We start from the raw sequence: 27,870 nt of genomic DNA on the forward strand, positions 1-27,870 counted from the left end.
TCTCAGATTTCTTTTCTTACTTCCAGTAAAAATTTTAGAAAGCATGTACTTTAGACTACAATAACTCACTGTCATCCAAAATTCTAGTACAAATCAGGCATACTAATGTATAGATGAGTAGAGTCTGGTTTTGGCTGCATTTTAAAACATGGATTCTTGGAAGGTAACGAGCAGGAGATGGAGGAAGATCCATAAATAAAGGATATTAGTGATTTAATAAACTCTAAGCAACCTTTTACCCTTCCCTATAGGTTAACAAAAGTCATGTTCAACCGTAATCATTGTTATCTTGAATAGCATATGAGTTGCATAATTCTACAATTCATTACAGTGCTATTCTTGTTTTCATGACCTATATTTCTTTCACTCTGGTCATCACTGCCAGCACTTAGGGTGCTAGTCATCCCATATGCAGATTTTTTTCTAAGGATATATGGGTATATTTCAACTCATACTCCATATCACTTCTCTGATTTACTGTCAACAATTTTGCCCCTCATATTATATAAGAACAAGAGTATTTTTGATATTGAAATCCCTTTGGCCAGAAGGCTTCCATATACAGTAGAGAATAAGATATCAGCCCTATTTGGAGCAGTCTGTTCTTCATTTTAAGATGTATTGTTACCTCACATGCATGATTTGGCTAAGAATGAATGAACACAGTTTTGAATTTCCTCATTTCCATGGAGTTCGAAGCTGCCATTCTTAACAATCACCCCTTATCCACATTGCTTCAATCTGTTTAATGGTAACTGAACAGAGATTTCTCATAGAGTAGAATATGTATATTAGTTGCAGTTCATACATTTCCTTCTTGTTCCCATTTACAGCTTGTAAAAAATCCATAAAGATGAGTTTTTTAGAGGATTTGTAGGGCAGTGAAACTCTTCTGTATGATACCACTATAATGGCAAATAAATTACGTGGCATTATAACTTATCAAAACCCATAGAATATACAACACCAACAGTGAACCTTAATGTAAACTACGGACTTTAGTTGATAGTAACATGTCATAGTAGGTTCATCAATAGTATTAAAAGTACCACTCTGGTGGAAGGTGTTGATCATGGGGGAGGCTATGCATACGTGGGGGCAGGGAATATATGTGAATTAGCTGTAGTTTCTGCTCAATTTTACTATGAAGTTAAAACTGCTCTTAAAAATAAAATCAATTTAAAACGAGAAAAAAAATCTCGTATTATGTCGTATGCTAACATACCTGGGAAAAGTTACATATAATTAAATACCATCATCTCTCTTGCATGCAGGAAAACTTTTGAGAGGATGAGTGGGGTATTAAACAAGATTTAAATAATGAAGCTAAGTGATTAATTGATCAGAGAGAAGACAATTTCCTTTTCAAAAGGGTTACCACATTGTTAAAGTAATGAGTTAGGGGGAAATAACTTTGTCTAATTCATATGTCGATCAAAATTATTTCTAACATGTAATCTTGATAACCTGATAGATTTTAAGATATGTACATTTTGATTTGGAGTTTTAATGAAGTCTTGAAAATCGGGGAAGAAAAATAGCCCTTCCTTTGGTTCATATTGTGGCATTAATTATTCTAAAAATATTTTTTAAGTTTTCAGATCTATATAAAGCAACTTCCTGAATTTTGCATTAAAACTGCTTATGCATTAAACTGTTCAAAGGGCCTGTGTAAAAGTACAGTGATAGTTTATTGGTTAATAAAGATATTTTTGCTAAAAGGTAATATTTTATAAAACAAAGATACATTAAAACTGAATACTACAGGCTATAATAAATGCAATAAGTTACATCTAACCTTGAATTTATAACTATGGCATCAATGGTGAATTTTACATGCTAATGACAACAAAACAGTTAAAGGTCTATACCTTGGGGACTTACGGGCTTTTATTCAGAGACTTGGTATTTATCAAACTGACAGACTCTTCTCTGCATCCGAAGGCAGTTGATTTCCTTCTGTTTTCTGCTATTCCCTATGTGAATTCTGAGAGGCACATTACAAACAAACCCTGCACTTGCTGTGGCCTCTGCAGAGTTACATCTCTGGTGTGTTCTGCAAATTAATCTAAAATGTGATTTACAATAATTTCCTTTCTCAAATCAAGACAAGGAACAGCCCGGAGGAGGGTAATATTTTAGACCTCTGGTGGGAAAGAGACCTGTGTAATTTTACTTGATTAAAACCAATGAGCTATTTAACTTGGTTTCCACATTAGGAAAGTCAGCGAAATAAGCCAAGACCTTAAATGCTTACATTATAGAGTTGTCACTGTCTCTTTTTTTTTTTTTCCAAGGGTAAATTTAACTCAGCTATCTTTCCATACAGCAAGGCCATGACCCTTCAAAATAGTGAAGGAATGACTGGGAAATGTGGATGACACCATCATCATCTTGCAGGAAGAATTACAGGAAGCAGCAATTCTACAGACTCATCTATTTTGTTTTAATCTCATTTACACAGGAAAAATACCTTTTAAGTTTTCATACTATCATGCTGCAAATGAACATTAATTTCTCGGTGAATTTATTTATGCATTTACTTGTCACACTTCAATAATTTTCTTTTAATGTGATCTCAATGCATATCCCAGAAGCGTGGCTCTCATCTATTTGAACCTCCAAAAGCTAGAATAAAAATTAGATTCTAGGGAGGGATGGTATAGCACTGATTCCAGATTCAATGGACTGATTTTTATTCACCAGAGGATATCTGGTTATTAGAAAATAAGTTAATAACTTCAGAAATGTACAACATGAAAAACCAGCACTGAAAAAGATCTTAGAAAGTATTGCTTCAATGCTCTTTTTGTCAGTTGAGGATCCTAAGGCTCAGAGGGGATAAATGACTTCTTGAAAGTCACAAGTGAGTTACAGACAGAGTCAGGTCTCTTAATTCCACGTTCAACACACTTTGTCCTCAACCACAGGACAATCAGACAATCATTTGAGGTCTTCAGAGTAGGAATTTCAAATCTTATACATCTTTTGTGCATGTTTACATTAACTCAGTGATATTTATTTCTGTAGCCTGAGGTTACAAACATAGTAAATACCAAGCAGGTGTGTACAGTCTACATATAAGAGTCTCAAAGCAATCCTGGGGCTCCAATGCTATCTAAAGTCATCTAATTCCACCGACACTCATGATGGTGACTAGCCAGGACAGCACTGATGAAGAGAAAATTAATTTGTAAACTGCTGGTTGGCCAGAGTAAATCAAGCAGAAATAGTAAATTCAGGTAGGTCTTAGTCTTTACACTAATACTCATTTTAGTCATGCATATTTTGGGGTCATTCAATCAATATTTACTGAGCACCTACTATGTGCTAAGCATGGTTCTCAATGTAGTGCAGACAAGAATTGAGCAAGACAGGCCAAGACCCTGCCCTCACAGAACTTACATGTATAGAAATCAAAAAACAAACAGATACACAAATGAACAAAATCATTTCAATGCACTCTAAGGGCTACTGAAGAAGTGAAACTGGATGATAGTGATGGGAAAGGTTCAAAAAGTGGCCTCTTTGAACCAGGTGACATATGATCTATGATCTGTATGAGAAAAAGGCCGCCACAGTGGAAAAGTTCTCCAGGTAAGGGGAAAGGCTAAGTTTGGGTTTGGTTGCAGCACACAACAGCAAGAAGAGGCAAGGTGGTGAAGATAGAGGCCAGATAAGGGACTTGAAATCCTTTTTCCTCAAAACTAATGTAAAGATGAACCCCTTTTTAGAAATGAGTCTGATTGCCTCTCCATAATTGTATGATTTTATTATATACAGGAAGGACAAACCTCCAGTTACTCTAAAACATGTGGGATTTACTCATTCAAAATGCATGGAGAAAATAAGGTTCAGGTAAGTGCTTAAATATGACTTTGCTTACAAGAAAAAAAAAAAGTTACAGCATTGTGGTCACCTGCAAATCAGAACTGTATTTTGTTTAAACCTGAATGGGTCTATAAATACATTACTGTCTTTTATCTTGACCAGCAGGTAACATTCCCAAAGTACTAAGGTTAAATTTACTCATTATTATTGAATTAGTAATTCAAATGATGAAATGTTCTAATGTGATGCATTTATTTTTGATATTAGTGCAATTTATTTTGGTAGCATGATGTTATGTTTGTTGTATATACAAAACTGCATATACTCGTAAACTGAGGGTGCCAAAAAAATGCATACTAGTGGACACTTTGGTCAACATTGCTCAAGCAGTATTTCACCGTAATCAGAAGTGTCTGGACGCTGATGGTAACCACTTTGAGCACCTCTTATAATTGCAGAAGTCAAATGTGACTTGTATTCATCTTTTGTTATTGGTACATATTGAGTATTACAATTTTAATACAGTTTTCCTTTCTTAAAATGTATATACATTTTTGGCACCATATACATATATATGTAATGATCAATAATTTACTAGGAATTAGGCAGCTCTGTAAGATAACATGGTCATGTATACAAATATATAGACCCTGGGCCATCTGAGATTGTAGGATATGGATCAAACCCCTGAATTCCAGTTTTGCAACCACCTACCTATGTGATCAAGCCCGGGCAAGATCATGACCCTCTCTGAATCTCATGTCTCTCTCAAAAATATAGGTTACTATACCTTACTAGGTTGAAGAGACAATTAAACAAAAATATCTAAGTGTCTGTACATAGAATAAACTCAATAAATTTTAGTGTTTCTCCCTTTCCCCCCAACATATTTTTCTAATAAAGGCAGTAACATTTACAATATGGGAACAATAATCAAACAGATTTCATTTGCCAATTATAATAAAAAAATTCTATGGTCTTTTTCACATAAGAGAAAGATGTAGGACAAAGAAACTGTTTCTAAAGCTCTTCACACACCAAACTCTGAATTAAGACCTAGTGGTTCTCATTGTTCTGCTGCCTGGAATCATCCCATTTTGACTGTGATTTCTCTACAGCTTCCACTATGTTTCCTTCGTCGCAGACACAAACATGTGCCCAAGTGCAGTAAATTACAGTTAATTACATGTCTTAAATTAAAAGTCAAAAATAATGCACAATTAATTGGGGGAAATTGTCAGTTGGTGAATGGATCTCGCTCATTACACTTCGTGCACATGATGTGAGCCAAGTGTGTGTTCCAAGCAGGATGATTCAGTCCCTCACACCGAGGGGAGGTGCACGGCACAATCTTTCTGCCTTAAAGAACCACAGGCTTTCAAACACTCGGCACTGCAACTGCAGTACAGACCGCTTTCTCTACAAGAGTCTTCAATATACAACTGTGCATAATAATGAATAATCAGAAAGCATGAGAATTTTAATTGATAAGGGGTTGAATAATGAGACTAGGCTTTGGCCATTAAGAGAAAAATCTAAGCTGTTACAAATGGTTTTTTAATATTTGATAATATGATAATACGTTCAGAACACATTCTTATATAAAAATGCTAACAAAACAATATTTTCATTTTTGTTGATTTATAATAGGTAGAGCAAGCAAGAAAAGACAGAGAGGAGGAGAAACGTACTGGAAAAATATACAACAAAAATGTTAACAATTATCATCCCTGAGCTGTTCATACTTTCTAAATTTTCTAAAAAACTTTCTAAGTTATTTAAAATTACATTTAAATTTATTTCTGAATCTAATATTATAAATTGTCAGTTTTAAAGATCCATAAGGATTTTTTAAGATGAACTTACCTGTTATAATAAAAATGTCATCATAAAATTAAAAATAATCCCCATATATATAATCCTTTAGTGTCCTTTAATACCCTTGTTTATACAGACAAAACCAACTTGGTAAAAATGTATTTTAAAAATATACAAGAAAACCATGTTCAATACAACAACTTATTACAACATATACCTTATAGTATTATTAAAACACCAGAAGAAAATCACTATAAATCCTTATTAATTTATTTATTGTGACTGACAAACTACAAATATGTTCACAGCAAATCCAACAACCTTGAATTTGAAGAACTGCAAGTCTTCTCTCCTCCCACCTACTCTCCTGTTATTTTCTACCTAGTAATACCCTGTTTCCCAGAAAATAAGACCTAGCCAGACAATCAGCTCTAATGCATCTTTTAGCAAAAATTAATATAAGACCCAGTCTTATTTGACTATAATATAAGACCAGGTCTTAATATAATATAATATAATTATAATATAATATAATATAATACTTGGTCTTATATTAATTTTTGCTCCAAGATGCATTAGAGCCGATTGTCTGGCTAGGTCTCATTTTCGGGGAAACACGGTTGAAAAACTTTACATCTATCTACCTAGTATTGTTCTGATGCTACCATCTGCAGAAACAACACACACACACACACACACACACACACACACACACACACACAAGGGTTCATCATTTTTACCAAACTAGATGAGAACAAATGACAAACTTTTGCAAAATACAAATGTTCACCTTTGTTGTATTTCAAATTTAGAAGAAAAGAACATATAACACCCAACAGAATAGATTCATTCCAAAGGTATTGAACAGTCTACTCACCTTGAAATAAGAAATAAACACTTTCTGCTCTGTCTTATTTATTGGGGTGGAGGTAGAAATGGAGTGGGAAAAGATCATCATATTTTAGCAAAAGCCCATATCTCACTCTCAGGTGTCTTTATGTCTCAAGGGTAATATTTCCATTCCACTCTTAATGGAACAAATTTCTAATCAGAGTATGTATTCAAAAATAATTGAAGCAATGCAATGTCAACACATTATGCTGCCATCAGCATTCCCTGGTGCTAGGAATCAACTCAGCACACTCTCTGCTGTGACAGAGACAGGCAATGCATAAATGTCAGAATTGACAAAGGGACAGGAGGTAGAAAGGACGGTACAACCATTTTGCTCCTCTTTGGGTGCTCAAGACAGTGCTTGGAAGAAAGTTTTAAAGCTTCTAATCTTAAAACTTTTAAGGAAGGAATGACTTAAAAGAGGTCAGGACCTCAACTTTTAAATCCGAAGGTGTCTACTTTTAGAAAATTACTGAGAATTCTTCAAACCACAAGCACTTCCAAAAAGGTGAACACTGCCCTGAGATGTTTAAATTATTAACAATTTAGGGCAACATATACAATTGAATATATTTTGTGATGCCCTGAAATAATCCAGAGACTGAAATTCAGGTTCCTTCCATTTTGACAGTATATTAATAATTGTAGAAGCTGGGTGATGGGTAACAGTGGTTCATTATACTAATCTTCTACTTTTGAATGTGTTTGACCGTTTCATAATAAAAAGTGAAAAACATAGATTTCTTTCACTATATTTTATGCTCAAAATTTTACTGACTTTTTGTTTGGAAAAATATGAGACGTGATTTGTGCTGATGCTAAGACTCTAACAAGCAGTCTAAAAGTTTTAAAAATCCACCAAGCATGATGTTGACCATAAAAAAAATTCCTTCATTCCTGAAAAAAAAATTGTACCATGATTTATAATGATAGAAGAAGTGCACCTAAATAAATGCAATGCCACCATCTGCCTGGCATTCTCACAGTATGACAAAACAGACTGGTAATTAACTGCTTTCCTACCGAAATCTGCCAGCTTTAACTCCCCCGTGTCACTGATCAGAAGGTTCTGTGGTTTCAGGTCTCTGTGCAAAATATAACGCTGGTGGATGTAAGACAGCCCTCGCAGCAACTGAAATAAAAACAACTGAAAAAATAGGGAGACAAAAGTTAAAATCAGAACATAGATAAATGCCAGTTTCTACATACAGTCTGCTGAGTATTTGTATTTAGCGAAAATGGGTACCCATCTCTACCTTTCCTACCAAAGTATTTAAAAAGACTGTGCATAAAGGTATGGACACCTCTCACTCGTTAAAAAGTCAATCTGAAAATTTCTAACAACTTCTTATGTTAACCCAGAGTGGTATGTCCTCAGCCAGAGAGATCTACAATCCAATCTGTGTTCTATAAATTAAGCAAAATGTAAAGAATTTGATTTCCTCGGGCTAAACTGATGTCTGAGACAGAGAAACAATCCATTCATAACATTATAAAAAGCAGAATTATTTTTTACGAAGTTTATATGAATGTATACATATTCAACTCCATGGAAACGTCATAAACATGGTACCCAAGGATATGCCTATTAACATGCTTTAAGGAATGAAAAGATAAGATGATTTCAAATAGTTAAAACAAAAACAGTCACATGGTCCAATTAATATTACATTGTAATTATATTGCTTTTGCACATATGGCCACAGAGATTAGGATGTTGCCTAAAGACAGACATGTACCTTCACTAATTACAGAGCAGACCCATCCTAAAGGGAAAGCAAACACAGAAAACAGAGAAATTAAGAATTCAAGAGTAATATTTTTTTTAAAAAAATGACTGGTGGCCTTCTCTGTTTAGTTTCGTATTAGATCTATCACATATTTCTATTTTGTGGCAAAAAAAAATGTGCTTCACTAGGCTTTCCAATATTCTTTTTATGAAAAAGGGAATTTTGTAAACCATTTACTCGTCAAAATAATCCTAATTGACATTGTTTTTAAAAAATAAATCTCCTAAAACAAAAATAAAAACAAATGTTTTAAGTGCCATTAGTGTCTTAGTCTATATAGTCAGCTAGTAACAAAATGTAGTGTCAGGGAAATTTTAAATTAGTTAGTTGTCAAAGATTGATGGTATAGGATTCCATTTCAAATGGAAAAGAATGACAACTCTTTGAGGGTTCTGGAAGGTAGCATTGATGGAATATTTTCCAACTAACTAGGGGGCTATAAAAGCCAACTAAATTGTTTACAGCATAGATACCTTGAAATCACAGTAAGATGAATTCATTTCAAAATCTCTGTGTGTGATAATACGCTGTGGAGCAGTAAAGGCCTACGATCAGTATTTCCAGAATCGAAGCATCACAAAGTAAACGTCTGTTCTGCGTTAGCCTCGATTAAATTAGTGGCTGAAGCAGCTCCAGGGGCAAATGTTTCTCACAGACTCATCCTCTCGGCCTTTCCTGTGCAGCAGTGCTAAGACCACCATCACCTGCCACTTCCAGCCTCGTCCCTCACGTCTAATAGCCCCAGCATCCTGAAGCCTAACGCTTACAAATTCTAAGAAATCCATATTCCTTCAGTTTAGACAGGAGAAAGAGTGAGCAAATAAGGCAACTTTGTGTTTTCAAAAGTTTAAAAATACTATATAATAAACACAAAGGCAGACCACATAACAAATAAACTAAATTGATGACCATACAAGGCAGTATACAGATGATGTATTATAGAATAGTACACTTGAAACTTACCTAATGTTATTAACCAATGTCACCCCAGAAAATTAATAAAATAAAATAAATAAATAAATAAGCTGATTTTGAAAACACAGTCTGGCACTGGCAGGGTGCTAATTCGTGTTTGGGTTATAGGAGAGACTTCTCAGAATATGACTGTCTAACCGTTGCAATGCATTTATTTTAGTTTAACACACAGACACCAAGTGTCACTACCACTCTTAGCATCATCGAATATGACCTGATTTAATTTCTGTCACAATTTTAATGAAGAAGGTACCTCTATCATCTCTTCATTAGTGAGGAGAAAATGAGCGGTTTCTCCAAGTCACTCAGCAGAGCAAGGACTCTAACGCCCACGCCCTTAGGAGTCTTGGTCAGAAATACAAGTAGGCGAAATGTCGATACAGAAGCAGCTTCACAGAATGAAGCCCAGGCACTGAAGACCAGGGAGTTCAAGGCCACTGAGCTGAGCCCGGATTCCACCTGAGTGCTTAGGCGTCATCACTGGACGTTCCCCGACGCCAGGCAATTTCACCCACTCCCACACTCAGAGCGTACTGCTGTTCAACACTTTGCCCTTACTCTTAACTCTGCTCTGAGAGAAAAGCCCTCTCTCCCCTTTGCCTGCTGAGCTCCATGTATATCTTAGTTATCTCCTCAAGAATCACTCCACCCTGGAGTTTTACTTGAACACCCCCAAGGCCTTCACTCCCTGGACAGGTCTTCGCGAGGAGATTCTCCTCCGTGCTCCTGTGGCAGCCTCTGCAGACGCCAACACATATGGTATTATCCCCCCTCCCACAGACAGTGTGCCTTCACCATCTCCCTAACCTGGGTACACGGCTGACACTCCTCCATCAGGTATGTGATTTCTGAACTGAATTTAGAGACATCTGGATGAAGTAGATACAAAAATCACAGCTAGAAAATAACAAAATGGGATTCTCTAGAAGCTAAGGGTAGAAGTGGGTAGATCAGGCAGGCCTAAGGGCTCTTCTTTTAATACCTTTACTAATTAGTGAAAATATATAATCCTCACACAAATACAGAAGCTATTCAAATAGGGTATCCTATTAAAGGAAATTACGAGAATCAGTGTTAGGAAAAGATGTAATGACACACTCCAATTACAATTGTACAAACAAACTAAGCCCCAAACATGACAAACAGAGCCCCAAACATTAAGTGATAGCCCGAAACAAATGTTTAGATCTTTGAGCAATACACAAAGTAAGAATGAATCCCCATGGAATGAATTCATTCAGGATTTATTAAGTGCCAACCATGTGCCTGGTGCTGTTATACAAGAGGGATGTACAGAGGAATAGGATATAAGATGTAGTCCCTGGACTCGAAGTCACAGTCTACAGGGTACGGGGACACATATACAGATTACTACTTAAAGACGTCTGCACTGTAACAGCATAACAAACGGAGGATACTGAGGGCACAGAGATGGGAGGATCTAACAACAACAAAAATGTAGAACTGATCCTGCCATTATCCGAAGACGAGCCTGTGGAAGAGGTGACTCATAGGGAACTTATCACTCTGAAAACAGCTTATTACACAAAAAATATTACGAAGAAACCTAGTGGATCATTCACTAGGTGCACGAGTTGAAATGATGTGTTACAAGACAAATCTCTTGCTATTCTGAAGGAAAATATTGAGGAAAACAAGCAAGCAGATCACTAGATAAATTAAGAAGAAAAAATTAAACAAATGAAAAGAAGAGAATATATAAATCTGTAAATCTACCAATTCATCATCATGTAAGTATTGGTGGCAAGAGGACAATAGTAGACTTCATTGAAAATATTAGAAAATTTGGTGTTTTAAAAATAACATTTTAATGTGCTTAAAAGAATATGCACTCTGGCTAGGGTTGGGGGTGCTGTAAGGAAGCAGCAGCCATGCTGAGTTAAGTAGATTGTCCTAGGGAATATTCTTTGGGAATGCCCTGAGAACTCAAGTCTTGGAGATTTCTTCCTTTAGACAAGCAGGCAAGTATCTAACGTTCCCATGTAAATGTCTGAGAAAGCCTTTTCACTTGGTTATTGTATAAATCACCATACAACAAGATATACTTGGTCTTTGTGAAAACCAGAGGACATTGTGAGAACAAGAAGGATCACCAAAGAGGAAGGAGTCACAAGCAGAGAAAACATAATCATCATCTTTGATATTTGCTAATAAAACCTGGTAACCATCGATGGTCTCTCAGGCCTCAAAAAGAAAAGGGGGACTAATCCTTTTCAAGAATATCCCAAGTACTTTTCCATATATCATTTAATCCTTTCCGTCCATAATCCTATACTTTTCCTTTTCTGTTAAACAAACGAGAAAACTAAAGTTCTCAATGCACAAGAAACACACTCAAATCCATCCAACCATCACACAGTTCTTGTGAACTTTCCACTACACCTCATTATCCTAAATCAGGTTGATGCTTAGTAAATACACAGATGGATACAGTTATACACTCAATAGAATCAAAGTCCTTTTATTAAGTGAACCCAACTTTGCAAAATTCTCAATTAGCATGTTATGTAATGTGCATATGATTCTTGATTTTCTGGTTTTGCTATTTAAAATCCTCTGAGAAATAAATAACATGGCAGAAGACAGCTAGTATCCTGGAGCTAATAAATTAACATATTTAACACTCTCTTCCCATTTACTTTTTACTGTGGTAGCCATAAGATCTTCCTAAGAATAACTTGTCACCTCAGGATAGTCTATTTGATTGTATTAAAGGAGATTCCTACAAATTCTTCAGTAAGATCATGGAAGATTTATATTGCAGTTTGAATGTTTACTTTGTGCAACATGGAAACTACCAAACTGTCCTTCGGTAGATGAATGGATAAAGAAGTTGTGATATATATACACAATGGAATACTATTCGGCAGTAAGAAAAGATGAAATAGTACCATTTGTGACAACATGGATGGATCTTGAGATTATAATGCTAAGCCAAATAAGTCAGACAGAAAAAGTAGAGAACCATATGATTTCACTGATATGTGGTATATAAAACCGAAAACAACAAAAGAACAAGACAAAAAAATGAAGGAACAAAAACTCATAGACACAGACAATAGTTTAGGAGTTACCAGAGGGTAAGCGGGGAGAGGGGTTCTAGAAGAGAGTAAACAGGGTCTAATATATGGTGATGGAAAGAGAACTGACTCTGGGTGGTGAATACAATGTGAGATATAATGTATTACAGAATTGTACACCTGAAGTAGATGTAACTTTACTAACAATTGTCCTCCCAATAAACTTTAATTGAAAAAAAAAAGAACCGCAATGGGAAAATGCCTTACATAGCAATAATACGATGAATGGGGACACTTCTGCCAGCAGCAGATCTATCTATAGTCCAGTTGTCATGCTGTCTTCACTAAGAAGCAACTCAAATTCTCATTGCCACAGCATAGCCTTCTTAGGAATAGCCTCAATCCTTCATCTATTCCTTTCTGAAACTCTCAAGACTTTAAGTAGGTAAAAAATAGCAAGATAAGGCCTTTTCTCAAAACTTTCAGGGTAAGTTGATAAAAAATACACATTATTGGAATCATTACTCACAAGAATTACTGGCACTTGTAGTCAGCAACTGGTTTTATAATCTCCCTCGCCCCCTTTAAAGTCTAAAGATGTTTAATCAGATGCTCTTTGTCTCAATGTTTAGAGTCATTAGGTCCCAGGAATAATCTGAAATGCATGCATTATTTAATATATGTGGTTTCACTTAATATAAGACTAAGCACAGTGAAAATCTTGCAGATTTTCAAGGCATTGGTCGACTTCCTTTAAGGAATGTTTAGAGTCTCTTAGGGCTTACAGGAGGCTTACTAAAACTATTAGCAATGGACACCACTCCTTATGGCACACAATCAATTCTTACAAAACACTTATTAAGCTACTTTCCTGCCACCTGGGGACCAAGCTTAACATCTCTATATTTTAGGTTTCTCATGTTGAAAACAACTAATTGAGTCTTCGATGCCTTTAATAATTATTCCTGTTGTAATATTGTTATCCTTCCATAATTTTATGACTAACAGAAATGGAAGGGACTCTACAAGTCAAACAATTGTAATAACTGCCGTTTGTTAAGTGCTTACTCTGATAGACATTGCGCTAAGTGTTTTATATTCATTTAGAAAATTTAATCTTCCCAACACCTCTGCCAGACAGATATGATTATCCCTATTTCACAGATAAAGAAACAAAGATTCAGAGAAACTAAATGAATTGGCCAATGGGACATACATTATAGCAAGTAAGAGGTAATACTGGTTATTTGAATTCATTTTTGTCTGGCTCTGACACCCACAATTAAGAGTACTGCTTCTGTACTATTTGATTTTTTTTAAAGTATGTGTACGAAAGTAGTTATACATTGTGTGAACCCAGGCTGGAAAATGTGACACTGGCAAATAAAGCAAAGTTATACATGGTTAGTAAATACTTCAAATAATATGCTCCATGTTTAACACTGTATTGTTTAAAAACCCATAGACTACACACACATTAAATTACCTAGGCATCAAACTCTCTAGAAATGAAAAATAATTAGAACTTTGAGACCCCAAAATATCTAATAAATGTCAAAGTATTTTATAATATACATCAGATAATGGTTTTATTACATTAGGTTTTCTTCAGTTTTTCAAAGCCACAGAATGATTCATCATGATTCATTCCATTGAGTTTCAAACTTGCAAATGTCTAATGCAAATATTAAATCCTAATGTGTAATACAATGTACATAATTCATACCCAGACAGTTTCTATTTTACAAACATCACTGCAATTTTATGTGTTGCATTTTTTATAAAGGATACTTAGAAGGTGACATACAAAGATATAAATGAGACAAAAATATAACTAGATATTCAACATTAAGGTATAATTTATGCATCCCTTTGGACACACTTGACGGTATTAAGTGTGTTACTCGGACGGTATAAGACACAAGTATTCACGCCTGGGCAACAGGTCAGAAACGTGCGTTTTTTTGCCATGTACTATGTACATAGGTACAGCTCTTGGAAAATCTGAATAGCATGAGAAGTTTGTCTTGCCACTTTTTGCCCTTTTTGAATTCTTCCATTCAACTTTCTGTTTCAAGGTCCTGAGGCACACTTCTAGACCATGTAACAATAATTTCATTTATATTATCTAAGATATTTGAATGCTAATGTTCTATTCCTAAAGATGATAACTTTCTGGAAAGAAATAACTCAAAAAATGATAATTTTAGGTACTTAGGCAAGCCCTTGGGGGAAAGATCGTGCACACTTTCTGTGATCCTTGAGCATACCAGGTAAGCTGGCCTCCCATTCTGCCCTTTCTTCCAGTGGCTATCAACCAAGAAGCTGTTCCGGGCACGGAGCCACCTAAGTGAGCAGGCAGATGGAAGCCGTGGGCACCAGAGCTGAGATACTTACAGGGAGTCAAATGGCGATTGTAAGACAGCTCTTTGTTTTGCCAAGTTCCTTGAAAAATGCTCTACTATAGCTAGTAGGTTTCCAAGTTATTAGGGTTTGCATGTATGATGAAGAAAGTGGGGGAGGGATGAGGATCTTCTTTAATAAAGTTGGTTAGCAGCCTAAAATTAGTAGAAACATTCCCTAGCTGAGTAGAAACAAGATGATCAAACTGAAGCTACTGGCTTTAATAGTTACCCACTATAATTTTCCCAGAGAAAAACTGAAACAGTTGTTTCCAAGAATTCCAATAATATAATCTTAAAGTCTGTCATTGTCATGTTTCTGTTTGTTGGTATCGTTCAGAATTATACAACTGACCTCACTGATATGCACTTTTTAGAACAAAAAAGAAATAGCATGAAATAGACATTTTTACTCAGCTTCATTTGTGAATGTACGAGTATGCTGCTCTCCCCCAACTCCAGGGCCATTCCTTTTTATACACAATGAAAAGGAATACATAGAGTTAGAAATGGTCTTACTGTCTAAGGTAACATCTCAAACACTAAATTAAGATGAATTGTCTTAATACCAACTGATAAAGCTAACGTACGTTTTTGAAAAAAGAGAGAGAAGCAGACTGTGACAACTCTTGAGTCTAAGAGTCTTGGGAAGCTCACGTGTGCAAGCTGTAACAGAGAAAAATAAATTTCAAACAGAACGTAGGAAACACTTTGAGCACACCTCTCTCTCTATCTTCTCAAAGAGGCCTCAAGTAATACGAATGTACATATTAATGAGAAACTATCTGAGATGTATCTAGTCACATGAAGGCTGTACCTGCCCAAGACAATCAGAAAACCCCCTGGCAGCGTGTGTATGCTCTGTTACTCGCTGAATTCCCTCCTGGGTCCTCATGTTTGTCTTGAAAACATACAAACAAAGGGGTCAAATGCAGGATCTATCTTAAACAGGAGAGAGGCAAGGTCAATGGCGTGAAGCTTGAAACCCGGGAGGGTGTATTCCCATTGGGTACTCCCCAAACTGGGTGTTTCCATCTGACAATTAAAATACCACATAGCGTACTTCCAATGATTGTTATTTCATCAATCTTTGGGGTGATTTCTTTTCAAACTGGGTTTCAAAGCACCTCTAGGAAGGAGTCTGCTGTTTAATTAGCTCCCTCGATTCCTTTGTCTGATCCAAATTGGTACAAGCAGATCAGCAGATGATGTCAAGGATACAAAAGACATATTCTGAACAACTCAACACAGACGTCACATGCTAACCGGAAATTCACTACTTAGACCTGGTCTGCATGTCCAACACAATATGACTTGACGCACAAAACATCACTTTCTGTAGTTGCGGGAGAGCAGCATACATTCACAAATGAAGCTTTCTAGATATGGAAGACTACTTTCTTATAACAAAAATAGGGTCTAAAGGCTCAAAAGAAACCTGGACAGGTGCTGAGAGTAGGTGTCAAATTTTTAAAACAATCTTTTAAAGGAGTCATGAAAAAACTCATGTTTCCCAAAATACAGAATAAGGAAAGCCTCTATGATACAGTAAAGCACAGTTGGAAATCATTACCAGCTAAATGAGAGCTCTAATTCAGAATATGGAGAAAATCAGGTGTTATCTGATTTTCGATCTGAACATTAGATAGTCTCATTTAGGAATCAATTCTCAGTGCCATCTGTATAAGACAATCTTAATTTGGCATAACATTGTTCTGTCTGTTATACACCTGCTTGTGCTCTGAACTATGAAAGAAAAATTGCAATTTATCAATTATAATAATCCTCATATCTTCTTAATATAAATATTGAAATAAAAAATAAAACAACTCAGCTTTCTACCAATAGGATTTCAGATAATTCAGAGAATAAGGGAGAGAATTCAGAATTACTTTGGTTATTTTGGATTATTCCAAAACAGTTTTGTTATTAAAAAAAAAAATAAGGAAAATGCACTTTTGCAGGGAATCTTCTAGGAAACTCATTAAGGTAACATGGAAATGGAGATACATTACATAAAAACATAAGAAGATCCAATTTCATTGTGGTAATAAGATTCAAGCATCTACATTTCTGGATATCAGCTGGAGACAGCATCAATTAATCTTTTTTTCCATGAACCTTAATTTTCAGTCTCTTATGCTTATCAATTTTTAAAGAACACAAGAATAACTGAATGAAGGATGAAATTTAGAATGTTATAGTCATTTTTTAACTCAATGATCAATCTGTAAGTCACTGAGAATTATAAAACAAAGACGTATTACAAGTTCTGCATTCAATTCAACTCCGATGGCCAAACCCCAATAAAATTCATAGCAAATGCTTTTAAAGAGGGAAAAAATAAACTAACCTACCAAAAAAAAAAAATCTAACCAATTTCCTACACACCAATTATCATGTTATATAGCAAATGGTTGCCACACCTTTAATCATCGTAAATATTTATAACAAGGCCAATGTCCTCAGGTTTCTGATTCAGGTTTTACATTGCTCTCTACGTAATTAACTGCTAAAATTACCCATTTGTCTAAAATTGATGTTATGCTAAGAAACAAACCATTAATTAATAGCGAATATTTATTTCATATTGAGAATAGACACATTTTGTAGGCAATTAAAGTCACAAAGTGATTCTAGAAATTTAGGGAACATGGGCAATTTTTCTTATGAGTTTATTCCAGTGCTTACAAGGAATATACATCAAGAAAAATAAAACTGTCACCGATGTTTTGCTGGGAATTCATATAAAATTCCTATAAAATATTCCATGCTCTATTATGAAATTGCAAATTATGTGCCATTCCAGTTGTTCTTTTTTTCCCTTCATTTTTCAATGATACATCACCTTTGAAATGCTTGAAATTTTACCAGATTCACACTAAAAAATGATCTCCTCAATTCTTAGTTGCACGATACAACACATTTTTACAATAAACAAGGATATGTGAAATACAAACAGATGTATATTTGTAGAATCCAAGATGGCTGTTTAAAATGTTTCTACATAGTCATGCTGCATAATGATGAAATAAAAGTCAAAATTGCCAAATTTAGAAGAAAAACAATTTGATTACTCTGCTTTCCTTCTGTTCACCATAATAAATATTGAATATTTTTTAATCATTGAATGATCTATGAACTATTTAGCCAAATACAGAACTTTAGAGTTATTAAAAGAACATCCCCTTTTAAAGATAATAGCTTATCTCACCTGGTTTTCCCCATCTCCTCAAATTTATAGAAAACCATTACAAGGTCTTATTTTAGCTCAACTGTTGTTGCTGTTTGGTTTTTTTTAATTAACATCTAGCCCAGCATTATGAACAGCTGTTAACTTAGTAAATATTATTCTTATGTTCTTCATTTTGCATTCATAGAGTTAAGTGACAATAAATATCACCACGTGAAAAAAATATGGTAATACGTCAAACAGAAATACCCGTGGGACATGTCACTTTGTCATAGTCAGCCTTCTTTGAGACTAATTTCACCTGCAGTGTAGGACCTGAATGTAACACTGGAGGACTGTATTGTCTCCAAGCAGACAAACGGTGAAGAAAAGTCAGTGCATAATTAGCTGAGTGGCCTCCCATGGAAACCAACATGTAATAAGGGCTGTCTGCGTCTGTGCACTGCAATTCAGATGCCAAAACACAGGCATTAACAAGCTATTTTCTATTTTTTAACCTCCCATACCCTCAGAGAAGGTGGAACTATTATTTTCAACAGGAAAATGATGATAAATCTATGTGACTGAGTGCATATAAAGTCACAAATAATAAGCTAATTACAGGAATTGAATGTAATAATCATGCAGTGTAGGAAAAAGAACATTGGACAAAGTGTCAAAAAACCCTTTCTAATTTCAATGATCCTGATCTTTATTTTATGTAAAATGTGGCAGCTGAAATGGATGACGATTCTGGGATGCTACTCATAGAATGGGCTTGGCTACAGCAGAATCACTTAAAGAGGTGTTTTTCTTTTTAAGTTACATCAACCTTTAATCTTTAAATTATTATGATCATGGAAATTTTATTTACAATTGAGTTATTAAGTGTAATACGAATATTTTCCCCCCTGCACAATAATTTGCTTTTCCTGGTGTTAATAGGGATCTAGTTCTTTTGTTGGTTGGTTTGTTTGCCTTTGTTTAGTCTTCTTTGTAGTTATCACTAATATTACACCAAACTCTTCTCCCATCTTATAAATCTGCTCAAACACATTAGGTGTTCCACCTAACAATTTCATCTTCTTGGAAAACTCTCTTGAAGACTTCTGACATGCTCCAATTGGACTGGTGCGTTACCCTCCCAGCCCGATGCATGACTGTCACCCTGGGTTCTTTTCATCATTGTCCTGCCAATCTCCTGCATCTCTCTTCTGTGTGGCCTCTGTTACCTGGTTTTTTGGACTTCTCTGCCTTGGCGTATGCCCTGGGCTCTACTGGAGCACATCATCACATAGCTTCCTGAGGGTGAATGCAGAATTTTCAACTCCTTGAACATCTGAAAATAATTATTTTACCCTCACTCTTCACTGATAGCATGTATAGAATACTAGGTTGGAAATCATTTTACATCAGAATTTTCAAGCCAGTGTCCCACTGCTATCAGTGTTGCTGCTGAAAAGTCTAATGCCACTGTAATTCTTGATCCTTTGTGGTAAGCCTGGTTCCTTTTTGTAGGATTTATCTTTGAAGCCTGTGTTCTGAAATTCTGTAATGATAACAGTATTGTCAGTCTATTTTCATTAAATGTTATAAGGGCATTTAGTGAACCCTCTGAATCTTAAAATTCACATCGTTCACTTCTTGAAAAAGTATGGTTTAATGATTATTACTCTAATGATTCCTTCCTCTCTATTTTCTCCAGTTATTCAGATGTTGGAGCTCCTGGACTAGATTTCTAATTTTTTGATACTTTCTTTCTCATTTTTCAGATTTGTATTTTATGCTCCATTTCTCTGCCACACTTTTTCAATTGTATCTTCCATCCTTTTTTTATCAGTGTAATTTTAATTACTGTCATCATATTTTTAATTTCCAAAATTTTTGTTTACTAAACAAAACATATTCTTTGAAACAATAACATACTCTGTTTTTATAGATGTAGCATTTTCTCTTATCTCTTTAAGAATATTAATTGTAGTTTTTTTGAAGTTCTCTTTCCTATATTTCTCTGTCTAACCAATGCAAGAAACGCTGCTTCACCCAAGTCCCTGCCACACTTGGAGACACGTCACCAAGTGATGCCACAGAGAGAGGAGCAGTGGAGGCAGAGAGGATGGAAGCTTAAGGGACAGCAACAGGCCGGGATTGCTAACAAGCACTCATGTCCTCCAGGCTGGGGGCAAAGCCATGCAGGGCCACAGGGACAGCAGGGGGAGACTGTGGTCCTGGGAGGTACCGACACACTCAGCCTTGGGTCTGAGAAAATGTCCATCCTTTTCTATGACATGATTTTTTTCTCTTTAATTTGATTCTGATTTTGGAAGATGAGAAGACAGAACACACACACACACACACACACACACACACACACACACATATACACAGAGGGTACCAAAAATATGTATACACATTTTTAAAAAGAAAAAACTATATTAAAATTGTCATAGTCAATATATACCAGTAACAAAATACAAGTCATGTGTATACATTTTTTGGCAGCATACACACACACACACATACACACATACACATATTAATAAATTACATATAAATATAATTTGTTTTAAAGGTTTGCAGGTGTCTTTGCTGTGGAGCCAAACTTGAAGACCTCTTAGATGACTACTGAGGTTTCTTGTACCCTTAAATATTTCAAGAACTGAGACTGTCCAACGTATTTTGGCAACTCCTCAAGGAGCCAAGATTTCAATAGCTAGGGGGAAAGGAATACACATATATCAACATGGTTTGCTGCCTTTCAGTGATTCAAAACATCGTAAGAAGAGGTAAATCATATCATGCTCTTTCAAAAGCAAGAAATGTTGTAAGGCATCAATTTGTGACCACATTAAACAACTTCTGAGTGGCAATAAGGAACAATTCCTGCTCTGTATGACTAATATCTAGACTTGCTATGGTGTCGCATCTCATTTCTGAGATGCTATTTTTAGGCTGACTGCACATCTCATTCACCATGAAGTTTCTCACCACACCCTAGGAGGCATAAACTCTTGCAGTACTAAATCCATTTACTGCCAAATACAATCTGGACTTGGAATACAGATAGAAAACACTAAGTATGTAAAATATGATGAACAACCAAAGGGTGAAAGAAAAGAATATGAAACTTGAATAAGAACTATTGGAATACGATATCAAGAAGTGCAGCCTAGTTACTGAAAATCAGCCACCCAGAGATCAATCTCCCCATGACCATTAGGAGAGAAAGGAAAAATAAAAAGAAATGGAAGAAAGAGAATTTACAAATACTCCAGAAACCACCAGGGACACTGGCCTGAGGACAGTAAACATACAGCTGCTTTGTGAAATGAGCTTTCTTTGTTTCACCAACAAAATGTTCAACTAATGCTAGCCCGTGACTAATGACACACAGAAGGTGGTGAGAAAACCAAGCAAGAATAAAAATCCAGTGATGCCATGGTTTTTTTAAAAAGGTACATTCCAGCTCTTTAATCCCATGTTTTCCCCAAAATAAGACCTAGCCAGACCATCAGCTCTAATGTGTCTTTTGGAGTAAAAATTAATACAAGACCCGATCTTAGGGTTTTATAGTAAAATAAGATCGGGTCTTATATTAATTTTTGCTCCAAAAGACGCAGTAGAGCTGATGGTCTGGCTAGGTCTTATTTTCAGGGAAACACGGTCTCAATACTGTCACTGAATCTGGAAGTCAGGAAGTCAAAGTTAGCTTAGAGTAGTTGTTGATTTCCACAGAGACTGTGAATTCCCTGGGGTCCACTCGAACAAAAGGAATCTAACTGGGCTCTCTACAGATGCCCACGGTCAAACTGAAAAAGAAGAATAAGGAGGTACTGTAGTGTTAATTTTGAACCCAATCAACACTAAGAAAGGGACATTTAATGTATAAATGAGACAATTCATGATGTTTCAATGTAAAAAATTTATGTTCATATTATATCAATGTTTAGAGTTGGACTTAAACACGGCCAAGATTAATAAAACGAGTTTCTTTATCTGTTACAATTTCTCTCCCAATGTAACTACTAAACATCTGTCAATGAATACAGATTTTGAAGAAAAATGAATAGTCAAAAAATTTAAAAGAAATCTATCAATAAAATAAAAAACAACAAAAAATGAGATATGTGAAAAAAATCAGCAAAGATGGTAAGTACATATCAATTCTATTATTTATTTTTAGAACAAAAATTTTCAGAGTAGATACAAGTTTCCACATTTTAAAATGGTACTTCGTAACTCTCTATCACAAAACCCCTCATTAATGCCACACATATTAATAAGCACCTGCAACTTATTAAAAAAAGAAAAACCCAACAGAAAAATATATGAAGACAGGCAACTTATAAAAGTAGAATTTTAAATGATCAAGAAATGTATGAAAAGATGCTCAATGTCACTAGCAGTTAAGAAAACATCGACATAAAAGACATCCCATTTTCAGTCATCAGAATAGCAAAAACTGAAATGATTGGTTACAGTCAATGTTAATGAGAATAGAGAAAAACAGTTCTGTAATTTACAACCTTGTGAGGAAATGCTCCAGTCAAATGCATTAAAACTGAAATCACGTCTCTTATTTAGTAAAGAAAACTGATTAACTAGACATGCAGAAGAAATAAGAATTTAAAGGCTTTATACTAATATTTACTCTAAAATCATTCATAACACCAACATTCTGGAAACCCAAAGATCTGTGAATAAGAAACAGTTGAAAATTATTCATACTATGTACTAACAGGCAGTTATTAGAAAGATTGAACTACACAGTTATGTATTAGTTTTAAAAGAAATGCATGAGATGTTTTAGATTAAAAATAATATAACATTTTTATAGAGCAAAAAATAAAAAATAAACACACAAAACTCCACATCAGTGTACATACCTCTATAAGCAAAGGGAAAAGTACAAAAGAAAAAAAACATGCCACGTTGCAAAGAGTGATATATAGATAATGAATGGGAAGAAACTGAGACAAATAATTTTACTTCAGATATATCTATAGTACTCAACTGATTCTCAGGATCGTGAAATGCAGTTCACTTGAATTACAAAATGTGAGCACATCATTAAATGGTCAGATATAACTTTGGAATCTTCTAATTCCCTAACATATGCCAAAAAAGAGACTCCTCTTTTAAGCCTGAAATTTTGGGATAATTTCCCAAAATAGTTGTTAAGTCAAATCTTATAAAAACTTAACTTCTTTTGACATATAGAAATCCAATTTGTAGTGGAAGAAATGAAAGAGAGCAGTAGGGAATATCTGTTTGTACATACAAATGAAACATATGCACTGTGAACTCACCACAAAACTATTTTGGATCATAATAATACTTTGTATTGAAACCAAAGGGTACTTCAGTATGGGGTTTTAAGGTAGAGATACCTGAGATTCCCCTCTGTTGAAAATAGTGCTACCACAGCATTCGAATGGATCTCACTCAACCCTGGCAAATGTTTTCCCATGAAGAAAAACTAGGATAAGATCTAAACAGTAATACTCCAGTGAAAATATTTAATGTTAAAACATGGTTTGTAACCACTAAATGAAACAATGGCAATAATTCACTTCAAATTATTTCCCTTTATACAAAAATTTTACTAACTAACACAAAAAAGAAAAAGTTATGGTAGAAATTAGGCTTTGGCTCAGAAAATACATATGAAGAATGCTAACCCTCGGCTTGAAAAGCTCTTTTCCTACCTTCACATTATCTGGATGTAGTCCCCCGGGGTGCTTGTCCATGTACTGACATAAATCAGTGTGCTACAAGAAAAAAGGGAAAATGTATGAAATCCTTCTGGCTATAACATGATGAATCAATATTTTTCTACTTCAAAGTCACCATTACATTCTGAACAAAGCAAATGTAAGATAAGAGGGTGGATTTTTTTTGTTTATGCAGTTGCGTGATGCTCCAACCCCCATTTTTAACCACAACTGAATCATTATCTTTACTTCTAGGCTCTGTTTTATGTTAAACATATCTGTGTATTAGGAAGAATTTATGTCCATAATTTGTTAAATGTTTAATTTCTTTCTCATTAAACATATGTATCTTTTAACTAAAAAAAAAAATCTTAATTAAAAATATACTTTAACTAAAAACACTAAACTAACACAATTAAGCAATCCCATTACAATTTCAATTACCTTGTGATTTTCAAGTATAAATGCAGGTTAGGATTATTCTGCATGAGATGAAAATACTACAAATAGATCATTATAGTAAAATTAATCATTGGATTTATTTAAATTTCTCTTAGCTGTATTCATTAAAAAATAATTTTCAGGTTTCCAGAACTCCTGAATACATTTGACAAAATACGCTTTATAAATTAATAAAAATACTTTCAAAATTATAAATTCAGACAAAAATACATCCAGATATAACAGAAAAGGAATATCTCTAGACATTATTCTTTTAAATATCCAAGCTCTATTTGCCCACAATTATGTATTTTCTTCTGAATTGTTTTTTCTATTATAAACTATGTAGAATTTTTTTTGGGGGGGGAAGCATGAAAGTTGCTATTCTAATTTTTCTTGTCTCTTGGAACATACTACAAGATTTACAACATTGAAATATTTAATTATTCTGTAAAAGCCACAGAACATGAGTATTCACGTTCCATTGTCAGGAATCAATTATTGAGGAATTATAAGTTTTATGACATATTCAAGAACCTTGCTGTAGCCATGGTGACAACAGTTCAGATTCCTTTACTGAGTTTTTATTTCATGCCAGGTGGTAACTGATGAGGACACAGAGCACAATGTAGCATTCATTCATTAATCACCATGCACGTCTGGAACCCTCATTATGTTCCAGGCACTACACTAGTCCCTAAAGACATAGACTTCAATGAAACAGTTGCACATGGGAAAAACCCGACACGCCAGGATGTAAAGCACAGTATGCTGTGTATTACTTTACAACAGTATTGGATAATGTTCGAGGGCTTGGCAGGGAGAACATATTGTGGTTTGAAGATTTCAGAAAGGCCTCTGGAAGAAGTTCCCTTTAAGTAAGACATGAGTAGAGCATCAAAGAAGTTGGCCATTGAAGGGCAAAAGGTAAAAAGGGGACAGAAGAAATGCTCTTAGGTATGTCCTACGCAATATGGCCTTTATTTTGGACCACACTCAAGGTGTTTAACTTCCAAATCAAAGTCAAACTCTGTAAGGACAGAAACTGTGTTTGATTTGGAAGTTATTAATCTCTAGTCAAGGGAAAATGTCAGACACAAAGAACAGAGTAAATACAGGTGGAAATCGTTTTACATATAGTATATCTCTCATTAAAAATGCCCCCAAAATATAATTATAAAGGGTTCCTTGGAGTTTTCCCTGGGTGACTATATAAAAGTTTTATATCATGCATTTAACAAACTGAGGAATGAATTCTGTACCCCAGACTGCCACTTTGTAGTGCAATATTATTAATTTCTCTGTCCTTTCAAATAGGGCTAACACCTCCCTCTCAGAAAATTTTTGAAGAACATAAGAATATTCTTCAAAATTCTTCAAAATTTGAAGAATATAAGAAGAACATAAGAATATAAGAACATAAGAAATTCTTATGTATTTCTTATAATACGTAAGAAAGTACTTTTTTTAAACCTATAACATGATATAAAAAAAATACAGTATTATTTAAGATACTGCCCATTGCACAGTAAGATCCACGAGAGAGAACTGTATCTAATGTGTTCATTGCTTCACATACAAGTAAAACGGTAAATAGAAAATACATTCTCCACACTGCCTTCCATAGCGGCTGCACCAGTCTGCATTCCCACCAACAGTGTACAATAAATTTAATAAAAAATAAATAAATAAAATATAAACAAAAAAAGAAAAAAAGTACATTCTAATTATTATATAGCCTAATTATTGGCTAATTAGGCTAATTATTATATAGCCAAGAACGCTAAAATTTGTATTAAAAAGGTAAAAACTCAGTTTATAAAACAAAGAAAATCAAATTTCTACTGTTTCCATGCTGTGGAGTAGGAATAATGAACAACAACAAAAAATAACAGAAAATATAAAATAAAGAATATATTTTCTATTATATACTCATATTATTTATATTTTATGTTAGTGATAGTGGTCAATATCAATAAAAATGAATCAGAGTATCAACATATATATTAGACATAATAGAATTCAAGGAAAATGTATTAAATATTAATGCACCTAACAGCATGGCATATCAATATAAAGTAAAAATTAGTAAAAATATATGAAGAAACTGAAAATTCACAAAATCTTGAAGGGCTTAGCTTACTTCTTTCAAAAATCAACAAATGGAATTGGCAAAAAAGGAAGGTTATAAAGGATATGAATAACACTGTTAAATTACATGTTTACTTTTGTGCCCAATAATCTCGTGTTACACAATTCTTTTTAAACACAAATAGCCTCATAAAAATTGACAATATATTAGACACAGAGAAAGTCTCAAAAGTTATCAGAAAGCAGAAATCATACTAATATCACATCCTCTCCCACCACTAAATAAAATTAACATCAAGGTATACTATATTTCATCAATCTAAGATATATATTTTTTTATCTTGATATTGTAATAATAGCATTAATTTGCTATTATCCAGGCAGTAGCTGGAAGATGGATGTCATTGCCTGTGTTTGAGCAAACTTTTTTTTTCTCTAATTGCAGTTATTACTTTGATGATATGAGTCATCAACATATAGTTTAAGGACCAATTGAGGAAGAAAGATGGGAAGATGTAATTGTTATCTGGAAACCATTTATTGACAATTTCAGGTTTTGTGCCAGAATTGAAAGCTATAGGGCCCTTTTAATAAGCATAAAGTAAAAATTCTAAATGATAAGGAAGCAATCATAGTTTGAATATGTTATCTTTCTTAATAGTATATAAAATGGTGTTTCTTCCAGTCAATGAGGTCTTAAGGTCAATAGTAGCAGAAATAAAATAAGGAAGAGAAATAGTCAAAGAGAAGGAATGAGAAAAGGAGAAGCAAAGACAATCCATTTTCATGGAAATTTAAAAAATATTAAACCTAAGTATGTTTAGATCATTTTTTTAAATGATAGTAAGTTACTCCATATATTTAAAAGCAAAGTAAAGTTGTCAGAGCATTACTGTCAGAAAAGTTTTCACCTTTAAATACATTAATTTTAACATAAGAAAATAAATAAAACCAATAAATTCAAGATAGTGAATACCAAATAACAAAAAGACCCAAAGAAAACAGAAGTGATTAATGTAGTTAATAGCAGAAATTAATTAAACAGGAAAACTAGAAAACAACAGGCTTGATTAAACAAAAACCCACTTCTTTGAAAAGCCCAATAAAACAGACCGTTACCAAGTCTGATTTTCTTCTTAAAGTGAGGGGTTTTGCCAAAATGTAATCAACATTAAGAATGAGAAAATAACACAACTAAAAATGTGGAGATTTAAAAATATACTATAAACATATGGTACTATAAACTAAACTAAACAGAATTATAAACATTTTTAAACATTTATAATACATTTGATATCTAGACAAAACTTCTTTTTAAAAAAAACATAAATCATTAAATTTGATTCTACAACACATAAGAACTGAAGAGCTAACCCTAAAAAAGGTACTAAGTTCAGAGGGTTTTCATGGAAAACCTTCCAAAACTTCAAGTAACAGATATAAATTATTCCACAACAAAGTAAAACATAAAATGCTTCATACTCCTCCTTTATGACTACAATGCCAAAGCATGCAAAAATAAGGGTGAGGTGAAGAGAACTAAACCAACCTCTTTATAATCACAGATGTATACATTCTAATGATAGCAGGTATCAGAATTCAATAACATGTATATGAAAAGACTAATACCTCAACACCAAACAAGGTGAAACCTAAAAATGAAAAAAAGTGCAACGTAAGAGCATCTATTAATGTGATCCT

At 34.3% G+C, this 27,870-nt stretch overlaps 1 protein-coding gene across 3 annotated transcripts in view; it reads right to left on the minus strand.

The window, feature by feature from the left end:
* CDK14 (cyclin dependent kinase 14) overlaps positions 1-27,870 on the minus strand; it is a 563,325-nt gene that overhangs the window by 256,882 nt on the left and 278,573 nt on the right. For all 3 annotated transcript variants that reach the window (XM_081079441.1, XM_081079443.1, XM_081079442.1), the window contains 2 exons: positions 23,632-23,694; positions 7,567-7,690 (listed from right to left, as the gene is read on the minus strand). In XM_081079441.1, coding sequence (XP_080935567.1) covers positions 7,567-7,690; positions 23,632-23,694 — 187 coding nt within the window. The remainder of the gene's footprint in view (positions 1-7,566; positions 7,691-23,631; positions 23,695-27,870) is intronic.

This window comes from Rhinolophus hipposideros, assembly GCF_964194185.1.
Source record: "Rhinolophus hipposideros genome assembly, chromosome: 18".
Classification (NCBI taxonomy): domain Eukaryota; kingdom Metazoa; phylum Chordata; class Mammalia; order Chiroptera; family Rhinolophidae; genus Rhinolophus; species Rhinolophus hipposideros.